The 15,058-nt window shown below is 41.5% G+C and overlaps 1 protein-coding gene across 2 annotated transcripts in view; it reads left to right on the top strand.

Annotated features, from left to right (window-relative positions):
* The window catches only part of TRIM29 (tripartite motif containing 29), a 46,018-nt gene extending 42,489 nt beyond the window's left edge, over positions 1-3,529 (top strand). For both annotated transcript variants that reach the window (XM_089538554.1, XM_089538553.1), the window contains one exon: positions 3,467-3,529. In XM_089538554.1, coding sequence (XP_089394680.1) covers positions 3,467-3,529 — 63 coding nt within the window. The remainder of the gene's footprint in view (positions 1-3,466) is intronic.
* The last annotated feature ends 11,529 nt before the right edge of the window (positions 3,530-15,058 follow it).

Genomic DNA, 15,058 nt, shown 5'->3' with positions numbered 1-15,058 from the left:
CGGGGGAAGATTCTAACCAGGTGATTTTGAGTGTGGTCAGTCATCTGCTGCCCAGGTGCTGAATTATTGCTAGATAACTTCAAGACCCCTTGGTTCTGCCCTCTTCAGGTTAGTCATCTCAAAACTAGTCACAGACTGCTCCCTTCAAATAGAGAATCATCCCCTGTCCAGTAGGACACAAGACCACCTTACTAAGCTAAACATGGGTCTCCTCACCAGCAAAGTCACACTGAGATGTATTTTGCTTAGTTTCGACTTGGGCTTAGTTTGCCCAGTTTGGTTTTACTGGATTTAATCTGAGGAAGAGTCAAGATGGTGGTGTGCTTAACATCCAGAAAGTGGGTCCCTAAGAGAGGTTCAGAGTTAGTGTTCCCAGGGTGGTCCTTACTAGCTAGGGATGACCCCTTGTGTTGCCATAGGGGAGTGGGTTGTAATGATGTTACAAGGATGCAACTATGCAGGGAGGCAAATGAGAGCATTGACATTGCAAATAAGAATTCTGCCAACCCAATGACCTTTTCCCTTCCTCCTATTAGTACTCATTATAGTGACTTTGGATGTCAGTTGAACATTTATAGATACAGTAGACCCTTGATATCCACTGGGGTTTTGTTCCATAGAAACCAAAATCCATGGATGATCATCCCACTATATACAATGGCATAGTAAAATGGTGTTTTCTGTTTATTTGTTTGTTTAGAAAATGGCAAAATCAAGGTTTGCTTTATGGATTTATTTTGGGGGAGGGGGTATTTTCAAGCCATGGATGGTGGGATCCCATGGATGCAGAATCTGTCGATATGGAAGAGAGACTGTACAATTTAGTCATCCAATTTAGCCATCAGAGAAAAGTGACCAAAGGCATGTGAATGCAGCAAACAGAAGAGTTCCAAGTGTGAATCATTTTCAGTATCTCACTGTCTGCAATGATAGACATTTGAGGAGGGAAAACTATATGGGAGGGGGAGCAGAATTCGTATTTGAGATTATAATGTCCTTGTTTTGCCCCACCTATCATGACCATCCTGCACAAATGCTACTACAAGGGTCAGTCCCTGCTAATGCCTTAAATCAAGGTATATTAAGCATCAGCCACAGTTGCAAAGGCGATGGCCTCCTCTTTACTTGCCAGAATATTCCAAGGTGCCATGTTGACAAGCCCTATGCTGCTCAGAGAAAGAAACACAAAGTCTAATAAATGAAACACACACACACTTACATACACTTTTTAAACCACTGCCTTCACCCTGAAGTTCTGCCCCCTTCCAGTAGAAGAAGACTGACTCAGGACTAAGCTCTGAGATGCAGCCAGGATGCCAACAACTTTGTTATTCTCACCTTACCCACCCCTCCTCACCCCCAGATTGTCCTTTCCAGTTGTCGTGTCATGCATATGTAGTAGCAAGTGCTGCTCAGCTTTTACACTGCATTTATATTCACCAGTTATACCCAAAAGCAAACAATCAGACTGATAAATAAAGAGCATTAAAAGTCCCAGAATAGATGCACTTCCACTGGACTGCAGAGTCTCGGCAGGAGCTTTTATGGTCTACTGGGCCAGTAATCCACCTTTTAAAGCTGCTTTCAATATGGGTTTGAGTAATCCATGTTAGTTGGGAAAGGCCTGTAAATATGAGTCCTCCCAGCCAGCCACGCTGCTTCAGGAGTCCTGTCCCACCAGCCCGCTGAGGGTTATTTAAAGGGTAGCTTATTTCCCTCTTTAATTAGGGACGAAATTGGTGCTGTAAAGCAAATGGGTTTTAATACTCCAGGCGATGGCTGAGCAGCAGGCACTTGGAAGGAGAGGCAAGCGGCAGAAGGAAAGGGCAGGTGGTACTAATCCAGCACCTATTACAGGCCCTTCACCATCAACATAAATCTCTTTAACCAGCTGAGTTAACGTAAATGTGGCCAATGCAGCACAGGGCATAACTCAGTGCACAGAGACAAGAAACACAATGCCACCTGAGTGCAGCCACTGCCACCATCTTGCCTTGTAGAGGAGGGACTAAGGGCTGGGCAGGTGATAGCAGGAAGCACTCATTTGTTGGAGACATGGGGCAATGACTCCCTGCCCAAGAGTAGCTATGTCCCTGCTAATGCCTTTGGTATGGATTGAAGCATTTCTGTCTACAAGGAAAGCATTGAATGCCCCCGCTAGTATGATTCTGGGAACAACGATCCCTGAAGCAGTTTTTCCAGATGTTGATATCCCCAGGTTAAAAAGGTTGCAGAACTTTCTCAGAGTCTGATGTAGCTGTTCCAGTGCTCTGCCTTGAGGAATAGTAAATACGTTTCAAAATGGTGAATACCTCTATTATGCAAGAGTTGGTTAAAAAACAGCAACAACTGGTATATGTGTAAGTGTCTGTTATGAAATTGACATGGAAATAGTTTGTGGAAGATGTTTGTTAAGAGCAGCAGCAGGAGGAGATGGTGATAGTGATTTATATGCCACCTTCCTTGCCAAAAAACAGGACTATAGTATTAGGTTCTGTTGGTTGGTCAACTGTTGGTTGTAGATAAAGCCAACAAACAACAATTACAGTAATACTGGTGATGTATACAACAATTGATAGAATATGATGAGCCAAAAAAAAAAAATTGTAGGCACATGCCATAAGGTATACTCAATCTATTTTGACATCAGGATGAGCAAAGTACAGGGTAGGAGGCAGTATCTTAAATCCTGTTGTCAATGCTAACTAGGTTAGAGCTCATTGTATCTGTCTGTTGAACTGCCATCCAATGTTTGATGCAGCTGGTCTACCCTCATTGGGACTTACTAACAAGTTTCCAGCCAAGGAGTAGGAGAGCCAAGGATAAGAAGAGTCAAATGTGGGCCTGCATCTTGACTCATAGCAGTGTAATCAAATTGGTTTCTAAAATCAGTGTACGGATATATTACAAAGGATCTGGTATGTGTGTGTGTGTATATATACACACATACACGCCACCTGGAACTCCCAGAAATCCATTGAACAGCTGAAATTGAGGACACACACACATACAGAGACAGAGCTACCAGTGCATTACAATTGTAGGATGAAACTCACCTCTTTCTCTCTCATCACCTTTGGGATCTAGCATCAAAGAAATGGATTGGTTAAATCCATGTCAAGCATTCAGAGTGGGTACCGATCTCTCTCTCTTGGATGCTATGTGCATCTATTATATGTGTGTATGGATGTGTTAAGTAAATTGTACTCCCTGGTTGTTCACAATTAACAACAGAAGGAAAGAGAGATTGATAGTTCCAGTGAAGCTTTCAGGTACCTCTAATTGATAAAGATGGAAAATGGATTTTGTGACTGCTCAGCATGGATGGATGGATGGATGGAGGGACTCAGGTAGAAATACATACACAGGGGGAAGGGGCATGGCTAATCGGAGCTTGATACAAGCCAGCAAAACCTTTCTGTCTGCTTTTTCATCTCAGTTCACTCCTTGCCTTCTCCCTTCACAGTCTCACTACCGCCCTTTCTACGTGAACAAGGGCAATGGAGTCACCTCCAATGAAGCACCTTGATCGCCGAGGTTTGCCAGAGCAGCCGACCATTCTGGGAGGAGAAGCGCAAATGAGAGTTTTCACAGATGCCTCTGCTATTGTATTATCCCTGCTGTGTGCTAATATTTTTGTTTGTTTGTTTGTTTGTTTTTAAGGGGAAAAAGGACTCTGGGGGGGAAGGTGTAGTAACTAATGTCCCATTCTAGAGGGAACCGAATGACAAATGGATCCCTAGCCAGGTCGGCCTTGGATCCCACCATGCTGTAATGGGATAAAAGCTTTGCAGCCTCTCAGAACACGAATCCCAACATAAACCCAAACATAGCTTGGGAAGTTGCTTTTCTTTTGGACCACAGCTCCCAGAATCCCCCATACAACACACATCTAGTCATTTGTACACCCTTCAACATTTCAGAATCAGCTGTCAATTTCTTAATCAAAGCAAATTCCATAATTGGTTTCTCTGTTGTTGAAGGAGATTTAGAGGGTTAGGTGATGGTTTTATTTTATGTAGATCCCAGAATCCTCCACGCACCAGGGCCAATGACTATGCCAGCTATGGGATTCTGGGAGCTGTAGTCCTCAAATATAATTTCCCCATGTATTGGTCCCAGATCTCCAGTGCACCCCCCCCCCCAATTCCCTGCATATCTGCTTCGCTTTTGCTTTAAAAAAAGTTTGAGCAAGTAAGAGCTTTTTCAGCTATACCTCCATCCAGTCCCCCCCCACCTTGAGATGCTGATATCATGGCATAGGCGTCCCTGACATAACCATAATAGGCTATAAACCTAATAAGTGTTTTGTTTTAAATGCAACTCTGTCTGCTCCATTCCAGATCTTTGGGCGGTTCTTGCTGTATGACAGGGTTCAAATTCATACAATTGCTGCATGACAGGGGTCAGATTCATACAATCATCCAAGTGTTCTTTGACTGCAACTCCCAGTCTTCTTCACCATTGGTGGTGCTGGCTAGGGGTGATAGGAGATGAAGTCCCACAACATTTGGACAGTCTCATCATTACCACCCTGGCTGTATGGACACCGCACTGACCCAGTCCGTTTGCCAACAGCAATATAATAGCAATAATAAAATGCTAACTGTACTTTGGTGCCACTAGTCAAGTGGAACTGATAGCCAAAAGACTCTATGGTAGTCCATTAACACATCTTCCATCGCTGCCTCCAGCCCCTATCCCAAATTAAAAAAGAAAAGAGAAATCTATCCTGCAAATAGAAGATTGATTACATGTCTTAGCTATCGCCTTCCTCTCGTAACCTTCAGCTAATATTGGTTGATATGGTTTGCTTCAGTGGTTTTGTTTTATCTACTCGAAGGATGGTTATTGGGAATTTTGGAAATTTATTCATATCATGCTACGGGGGAAAAAAGATTGCTGTGTTTGAAAGACAAATATGCCTGTGTTTAGATATGTGCATACACACAACTGTTGCAAACTAAGAAGCAGGGCAAACTAAGAATCAGGGTGACCCTGTTGAGTCTGCGAACTTAAGGGAAAACCAATGAGCCACAGTCACCATGGGAACCATTTTGTTCAGTTCCTAGAATTAGTGCCCAAGCCTGAATGCTACTGACTACAGATGAAAATATTCAATTATTTCATCGTCCATAGTTTTTTCCCCTTGTGCTGCAGGACAAATATTTCTGTGCAGCTTTTGCCTTGCATTTGCACATCTCAAAGAGATTTGGTAAATTATTTGTGTTTTGGGTGCAAAGTTGATGCTTTTTGTCCCAAATCCACAATTTTTGCACAAAACCCTAATGTTTCTGGCAACACTGTTTTGCAACAAAAAAAGATATGCTGTTTGCAAAAACATACATGGATATGTGCATGACCCAGGACTGGTTCATTCTATCTAAACAGTGTGATTCTGGGAACAGTGGATGTTTGTGCAAATAACCTTTTTTCTTCAGTAAAGAACACACATTCACATGCTCTTCTGAACAGAATATTCTCCTGAAACACTTTGGGATATACAAATGCAAGGTAAAAACAGCAAAATCCTTATTTGTTGCTTGTCCTTGCCATCAGGTCAATTTTGAGTTATGGTGACCTCACAAATGAGATACCTCCAGGAGTCCCAGTCATCACCATCCATGCTAAAGTCTTGGCTTCCTTGGTTGAGTCTATCCATCTGTAATATCGTCTTCTTCTTTTCCTACTGCCTTTCACTACCAAGTGTTATCATCTTTTCCAGTGAGTCATGTCCCCTTAGAGTGTCCAAAATGTCCTCCAAGGTACTTTTCTTCTGTTGTGTGTTCCTATGAGCCAAGAGACTGTGCAGATGGTAGCATTGCAACTAGTAGGGCCTAACAGGTGAGGTAGACTTTTGCTAAGGAGCCAGACTAATTCTGCCAAACATCTTAATGAAGGAAAGAAAAGCTACTGTGCAGAAACACTCATGGGTGGTTTGGTTCCAGGATCCTTAACGGATTCCAAAATCCGTGGATGCTCAAGCCTCATTATATACAATGGCACAGTCAAATGGAGTCTCTTAAAGAAAATGGCAATATCAAGGTTGATTTGTTATTATTATTTTTTGAGGAGGAAGAGGGGATATTTTCAAATCATGGATGGTGGAATCCCTGGATGCTGAATCTGTGGATAGGGAGGTCCGACTGTACTCAAGGAGGCACTGATAAACCACTACTAAATGTCTTTTTCCTGAAAAATCGTACGATGAGATAAACCAAAGTGAAACAAATGCTTTGCCTCTGTGCTATTCTTCCTGGTCAGGTGTCTGAGTTTTGGGAAAGCCATTTTCTTTGGCCAGAAAACCATTTTTTCCCATCCATGCTATAGACCACTTCCAGCAAGGTTCTGAGAACCAAACTTCTAGTGTTTTTGTGGAGCGTTAGATCATTATAGTGGACTAGACCCTTCTTTGGGATGCCCATCTTTCAAGAAATCTGACATGGTTGAGAAATAAAGATTGCATCCCTTTTCATCCGAGACATTGCCAATTCCCCCTTCCACCCTTTCGGATTAAACCTCCTCCTCCTCCTGCAAGTCCACTCATGAATGCACAGTCTAACTGACAAAGTTCATACCTTCTGCATGCCAAATATTACTTTGCAACTAATCCCTTAGCAAAAAGAAATGGAAAACATTATCTAAAGCCTGAAGCCTGCTTTTCATCCAGTCCTTTCTTGCAGTATGAGATTGCCTCTAGAACACTGTACGCCACCTTTTGAAATGAATACCTAGAAAGCAGAAGAAAGTTTTGAAGAAGGTTGAGAAGTAGAAATATATTTGTTGTTGTTTTTTTTAAAGTAATGGTGATTTCAAATCACTAAAACCATTGGATAGGTATTCCTCCACCGAAAAGAGAATTTTGAGTTTAACGGTATTTCAAGTAGAGATGGAAATAATAATAATAATAATAATAATAATAATAATAAATGCAGTTTTCTCAAGTGTTGGGAAATCCTGGTGAGATGAAAGGTAAGAAACTTGGCAATTTGGAACATATTTCGTGAAAATTTCACATTTGTTTGGCACAGAAAATGGCATTTTATAAGAAAACCAGTTTCCTGTAGTGGAAGCAGTATTTTCTGTACAAAATATAACATTTCTGAAGGGGAAAAAATAGCTATTTTCGCTCAGTTTTCCATGATGTTCTCACATTCAGAGCTTTTGGACATAACAGGGGTACAGCCTTAAAAAACACCTACAGTGATAAGTTAAATGTTACTTCCCTTAAATGTTTTGTTCTTGAAGACGTTTTAACTTTATCCCTGAAAACAGAATTTTATATATATATATATATATATATATATATATATGGATTTTTTCCCCTTCAAATGTAAAGTTTCTACAATATTCTAGTCCTGCCTCTTTATTTGATGCCTTGCTGCCATATATATGTAATCCTGTATTTGTGTGTGTGTAATGTAATTTAGTCTTCTTCAGCAAATAACTGGGAGATGGAGAGGAATGATATTGCAGATGACAGTTGTATTAATAGTTCTAGGGGAAGAAATTCTTGACCAAACATGTTTCCTTTCAGATGTGTTAAAGCAATATTCTATTGATGAACAAAGCATGGGAATTGCCTATTTCAGAAATGAAAAACAGGAGATTCACATGCTAGGCTGCATCTGCACTGCAGAAATAATGCAGTGTGACACCACTTTGGTGACACGCTATGGAATTCTGGGGATTGTAGTTTTGTGAGAAATTCAGCCTTCTCTGTCAGAGAGCTCTGGTTCCACAACAAACAACAGTTCCCAGAATTCCATAGCACTGAACCATGGCCGTTAGTGGTGTCAGTCTGGATTATTTCTGCAGTGCAGATGCAGCCATAGAGATCCTTGGCATTGGTTTCACTCTAAGATCATGCAATTAATATTTATTTATCGCTTAATGTTAGACGTTAAGCTTCGTAACACAAATCAAAGATTCTGAAATCCTATTATTTTGAAATTAAGGTTACCAACATTTCTCCCTGCCTCTGTCGTTGTGCCTTTTAAGAGCAGCTCTATCTGCAGATATTTTAGCAAGGTAGGTGGGTTTCCCATGCTACGGAAATGCTTCCCCCACTGGTTCCTGCAAATCAAACTGTGGAAGGAGCACAGGAGCAGACATACAATCTGTTTTCCTAGTCATTTGGCAACCCTGTTTGAGGTTGTTTTGCCCCACATGGCCATGGAGATCTTCAAAGCCTCATTGAACATTTTCTCCTAAGTGTATGACTGGAACTAGATGCCTGTTGGCTCTTTTTTCCTTCTCCACCTGCTGCTTAAAAGAAGGAAATTATGATAATTTCAGATCTTGGCCTGTAATGATTGGAAGGGCCGGAGCTATTTCCAAAGAAGAGGGACTTGAGGCACCAGTGTTTAAGTGAAGACAGCCATATATTCTCCTCATTTATCCTTCGTATGCGGACTTATTGGCTCTTTGCATCCTTTCTGCTTGCTGCTTCCATTACCGTTATTACTGTGATTAAAAAGCAATCAGAGAAAATCTCCTCTTCCTAAAATGGCTGCAAATACTTCCCTTCCACCTCCTTGTACAGAAAAGATCTTTTAGCTGCTGGTGGTTTTGATGCTTCAGGTTTCTATGGAGGAGACTAAAAAGCCTGGCTGGCACAAGCCAATTGAGAAGTGATCTGGGGCTGCGAGTCTGAAATCAATGCAAAAACTTACCATTTGATTAATTTGATCAAAGAAACCAACAAATAGAGTCTTCTCCTTAGTTGCTACTTTGAAAATTTGGAAGATTTCTGCCTGCATTCTGGTGGCATCAGTACCCTCCAACTGCTTTGATTTGGAAGGAACAGTGCTCAGTTAATCCTCTGCCATTCCACTTTTTCAGTTGGATTTAAAGTGTCCTAGTTTCTCTCTTTTCCTCTCCCATTGTCCTCAGTTCTGTTGCTGCAAACTCAGCTCAAATAGTTTATATTTAATAAACTCAGCACTGGGGAAAGAAGAGAAAAGGGCATAATCTTGCTCTTCCCAGTAGTACCAGGCAAAAGAAAGCTGCTGCAGTCTGTCCTTGCTTATGTCCTCTTCTTCATTAATAACGTTTGCCGTTTCAACCACACTCTGATATCGCTTGACCACATGTGTCCCAGTTCTAATCTTTGAAACATTGGAGGTTATCAAAGACCAGTGGACCACACAAATGATTTTAAATGCTTCGTACAGCCTTCTATACAAAATACAAAGACTTCAGTTCTTGTATGTATTAATATTATCTTGCACATTGCCACGCTTGTATCATGTAGGTACTCATCAAGGGACTGGGGCTCCATGATGTTCCTTTATGGGCTTGTCTACATGATTAAAATACTCCTCATTCTAATCAAATCTAACCAAATACAATCTGGCCACATGCAATTTAGAGGAATTTGGGCTTTTTCCAGGGCAGGGAGGAGTGAAAAACTCCACAAACTCCACTGAAAAAGTGTTTGAAGTTTTTACCTGAGCATTCCCAAGGATGTGCATTACTGAATGTGTGCATGTCCACCTGCTTTGTATGGATTCACATAGATTCACATGGCTGCACGTTTTTGGCAGAGAGAGGTAGGGAGAAGGTGAATAGATGCAGATTTGTGCAAGAAAGTGAAGAGAAGCATTGATGCAAACATGGAAAAATTTGCAGCAATTTGCACAATACACTAAAGTGAGACTAGCCCTCAGTTGAAGAAAAAGCTGCTCAGACATAGAAAACGTTGTACACTTGGAGGGATTTCAAGTTAAGCTGAACATGTACTAAGCATTCTGAGCCATGTTCTGAAACATCATGACACGTCCTGCTGATAAATGATAGCAGCAAGAACACCAGTGTGAGATGCAAAGAACAAGAATACATCGTTCAGAAATTGGGCTTCCTCATTACTGGAGCATTTGAAGGCCCATCACAGCCTTGCCTTGCCCAATTGCTGTCATGACATAGTTTAACAGTCATTCTATATAAGCTAGGTGTAACTGCTTGGTAGGAAAGGGCTCTAGAAGTCAGGGAAGCAATTATTTGCAAATTTCAGTCTCAAAAGGAAGCAATAAGGAATTTGTGCAATTGTCTTCCCACAATGAGAACGTTCACAGAATAAGTCCTAATTCTGCACGAAATTTTTCATGTAGTACTTCTGCACAGAAATCTGCACTTTCTGCACAGAAAACCCTGTAGCTGGGGTTTCTATTTCTGTTTCTATCCTCTGTACAATTTGCATTTTTCTTTTCTTTCTTTTTTTGCACAGTAAACCTTCTCTATCAGTACAGGGAAAATGCAAGAAGCTATAGCCCTAAATCTACAAAACCTGAGCAAGGTGATTGATGATAGGGTTACTTGGAGGTCTCTTATTCATGAAGTCACCATAAGTTGAAGTAAACTGGACAGCAGTTAACAACACCACCAAATGTACAGCAACAACATCAAACTGCTTCTGCTCTGCAAACTTCAGTTTCCTTGGCACCAAATTTGGCACCAATCAAGTCCCGTTCCTCTGAATTTTAGGTGGCAGGAATCCTTGGTAGCTGTAATTATATCCTTGGGGGCACCGTGTCATCCATGAGCTGGACTTCATACACACCTTGCATCTATACTGGAGAACCAGTATGGCATAGTGGTTTAAGAGTTGGACTGGGACTCCAGGAGAACAGGGTTCAAATCCCTGGTGATCCATGGAAACCCACTGGGTGACCTTGGGCAAAACATGCTCTCTCAGCCTCAGAGGAAGGCAAAATGAACCAATCTTGCCAAGAAAACTGTGTGATAGATTCACTGTAGGATTGCTATAAGCCGGAAACAACTTGTAGGCACACCGAAAAAACATCTACACTGATGAAAAGGGGTTTGGGTACATTTTTCCACCCTGCCATACTAGGCAAAGTAAAGGATTGAACCTGGGACTTTCTACATGCAAAGCAGGTGATTTACCACAAAAGTCTTCATGGGTTAGAATAATCTGGGAGCAGTCTGGCCAGTCTGTTGCAAGGTCAGATGGATATTTGAGCACATGTCCTTCTGTGTTGCCCAGCATGGCTGCCAATGCCTCCACATGTTGTTCCCCGTGAGGTTGAAAATGAGCCAGTGCTAATCACATGGCTGGGTACCTTGTTCTGACTTGAGTGGAAGCAACATGAGGATTAATGTAGTTTGACAGTGATTCAGCTGCCACAGCTCAATGCAATGGAATCCTGGGATTTGTAGTTTTGTGAGATATTTAGCCTTCCCTGTCAGAGAGCTCTAGTGCCACAACAAACTAAAAATGCCAGGATTCCATATGATGGAGCCATATGAGGAGTCAAAACTACATTAATTCTGCAGTGTGGCAGCAGCCAGAGACCTCCTTATCTCTGAGCCTGCCAGTAGAATCACAGGATCCTAAACCTGGATTCAAACGCAACCTTTTGTCTTTGCAGAAATCCACAGTTAAAGGTTGCTGAGAGGTGGTTACCTGACTTCTATTTATAAACTTCCAAGAAATGAGGCTGGTCCGTTCTGCCATCGCAGGGCCCTTGCCATCACAAAGGTTCTGCCAACACAGAAATCCATGCAATCTTCCTCTCTTTGTCTGAAGATATGGGACACTTTCTTGAGGCCAAAAAAGTGCATGGCTTGCATTGAAAAGCCCCAGATTGTTTGCTTCGTTGCGTCTCCAGTTACCTTTCTAGCTTAGTGACATTAAGCAAAAGGAAGGGGGAGGTCACCGACAGAAGTGTCCAGCAGGTGTCACTGTTCCACCACACTTTGCCTGTGCCATTTTGTTTGCTCTGTCGCTGTTTTGCTCCCTTTGGGTTTTGGGGGTTCATTATCTACCTCATTTGCTGGAACACCCACCTGCATGTCAGAAATGTGATTTGAAAAGGTACTTGTTCCACTTGGAGCTGGAAGAGGAAGAAGATGCAGCTGGGTTGCATCCTGTTTGTAGTGGACCAGGGTGTTGACAAGATGGGCATTGGTTTTTGAAATTTGCAAATCTGACTTGTATCAGACATTTCTGTATATCATATTATGGTCCTTTTCTATGTTACTATAGCCCTTTAACATGTACGGCAGTTACTATAGACCCAACGATGAGAAAAACTTTTTTCTGAGGATTTAGAGTGTGTCCATGCTGGAGAATGAAAGCAGTTAGATGCCACTTTAACTGCCATGCCTTAGCCTACAGAATCCCGGGATCTGTAGTTTGGTGAGGCACAAAAGTGCTCCAAGAGACGAGACTGAATACCACACCAAACTACAATTCCCAGGATTCTGTAGCATGGAGTTGTAGCAGTTAAAGTAGTGTCAAAATGTTTCATTTCTGCATTATGGATACACCATATGACATCCAAAATCCTCCAACCACCATGGCTACATAACATTATGAAAGGTCCTGCTGAAAATACTGCATTCCAAACACAAAATCATAAAATCTTAGCGTTGGAAGGGATCACAAGGGCCATCTAGTGATTCTAGTTCAACCGCCTGCCATGCGGGAAGCACACAACTGAAGCATACCTGAAAGGTATCCATCCAAGATCTCTAAAGAAGAAGAGCCTACCATCCTCCAAGGATGGACAGAGTCCGTTTCAATGTCAAACAGTTTGTACAGGAAAAACAAAAGTTCTTCCTGATGTTTAAGTGGAGTCTCTTATCCTGTAATTCGAATCCATTGGTTCATGTTATAGTCTCTGAAGCAGCAGAAAACAAGCTGGCTCCATCTTCTACATGGCATCCCTTCAGATATATAGATAGCACTCATGTCTCCTATCAGTCTTCTATTCTCCAAGCTAAACATACCCATCCCTAAAAATGTCTGATTCATCTTTGAGCTTGCTTCTGCAACTTAGGTGGATTTTTAAAGGATTTGACAAATCTGTAGCAATTCCTCTAAACATTTTCCACACCAAGAGACAGTCTACCTCTGGAGAAGACGATAAAGAAAGAATATCCCCATCAAGCTCTCAAAGACTGCATCTGCACTGCAGAACTAATCCAGTTTGACACCACTTTAACTGTTATGGCTCAATCCTATGTTACTGTGTGAACTGTAGTTTGTTGTGGCATCAGAGCTCTCTGCCAGGGAAGGCTCAATGTCTTACAAAACTACAGTTACCAGAATTCCATAACATTGAGCCCTGGCAGTTGAAGTGGGCTCAGCCTGGATTATTTCTGCAGTGCAGATGGAGCCTAAGTGAGGAAGCCACCACAAACATTTGACTTGTTGATGTTGGAAAGAGAATACTAGATTCAGAAGAACAGACGTGTCTCAGAAGGTGGTGCATTTTCCTTAGTTAAAGATTTTTTAAGTAAAAGGACAGGCAACTATTATGGATGCTGTAGCAGTGGTTTTCTGTTGGCCTAGATGTTCTTTGAAGTAGGAATATAAATCTTCAGCTCTTTAATCCTCGCATCTGAAGATGAATCATTTCCTTAGTCTTCTCTTCGCTGAAAAAGAAGAAAAAAATCCCGTGCCATTTTCACCCAGTATTCTCACTTCTCTACTTTGTACAGGAAAGTATTCTGGGCAGAAATTTTTGTGGGGTCTTTTGTGTGTGCAAAAATGGTGGTTTGGGGCAAAAAGTCCACCTTTTCATGCAAACCTCCCACCATTGCTATTTTTTGCACACCCACATGTGTTTCTGTACAGAATACCTTGAAAAACCTTGAGATGTGAGAATAGGTGAAAATTGTACAGAATTCTCATCTTGCTGTTATTCATCCCAACTGGGCTTCCAAAGTGTCCAGAATCCCCCCCTCTTTTTAATATATCTCGACTTTAAGGTTTGCCTTCCAATTATATGATTCTGCAGTTCATTATCTTTTTATTAACTCACACTCCATGACTGTCAGTAGTGAAAACCTCAGGGCTGCAAGCATTTTCCTTCACACCTGTTTCTCCTTAATACATAGTACTTGAGGCTTACGTTATATTTTTGGGTGCAATTAAGGCTTGAGTCTGAGATTGAAATAGAGTAGACCCATTGAATCAAACATTTTTACCTATGTCTTTTTTTAAATCCAATGTGTCTACTTACCAAAGGTCAGTTTCCCTGGCTTCAAAACTCTCTCTTAGAAGATTCATTTTGCCATATGTGCAGTATCAAGGAGTCTTGTATTAATCTATGTAGTGCGCCATGAAGCCATTTTCTTTCTTCATACCTCTGTTAATGGATTAGAAGCTGTGAATATAATTCAACAGTTTTTCTTTGTAGTCCTCCTTTGCAATTTCCTTCTTCAAGGAGTGCAACTTATAAATCGCTTCCAGGATGCCAGGGGGATTGAAATGTTCCGCAACTAGTTTTGGGGTATCACCATTTCTAATGTCACATTTGTGTCCATCAGTCCTGTTAGACTGTGCTGTTTGTCCAATGTAGAGCATGGAGTGGCACTGCTGGCATATATCCCATTGGAGGAAAAGCAAATATTTTACTTGTTCTTCCAAATTCAAGATTTGGAAGGGTTGCCTGACTAAGTCATGCAGAGCAGCTCCATTGGATCTCATTACAATATTCAGAAATTTCTAACAAGGGCTTTGATTTTGGGCTGGAAGGGAGGATTTTCTGCTGAATTTGCAGGGGCCATCACCCCAAATCCCAAAGATACTGTCGAGAACAAACTCATTTGCACTCCATCTCCATCTGCTATCAGGATTCATTTTAAAAAGCTCTCCATTAACCTTAATATCTTTGAACAGAAGGAACGGTTCTTCAGTAAGGAACAGGAGGTTAATACTTGCTCAGCCCTTTTAGTCAAAGGTTAACAGAACAGAACACATGGACAGATACTTGTGGTAATTAATTTATATGGGATTTTCCCCTCCAATGTGTAAACCGAAACTAGCAATCTTTGAGGCCTTCATCAGTCCTCTGCAGAGCCTCTAGACAGTCCCTGCACTGAATCAAACATGATAATTCCCATTTGCACATGTGCATTTGAAAACAATTAGTATCTCTTTGTCCCTTACCACCAAAATGATTCACAGATGCACATTTCCAAATACCAATGCCCAGGAGAAACAAGGAAAGACTGTTGTTGGGGATGGAAAATGCAGAGGAAAAAGACAAAAAGCATCCCTTTGGTTCAAAATGTAAGCACCAAT

This window comes from Sceloporus occidentalis, unplaced genomic scaffold (assembly GCF_023333645.1).
Source record: "Sceloporus occidentalis isolate IW3139 unplaced genomic scaffold, rSceOcc1.0.p SCAF_9, whole genome shotgun sequence".
NCBI classification, from domain to species: domain Eukaryota; kingdom Metazoa; phylum Chordata; class Lepidosauria; order Squamata; family Phrynosomatidae; genus Sceloporus; species Sceloporus occidentalis.
Note: the sequence above shows the minus strand (reverse complement) of the source record. Positions and strands in the feature narration are given on the sequence as shown.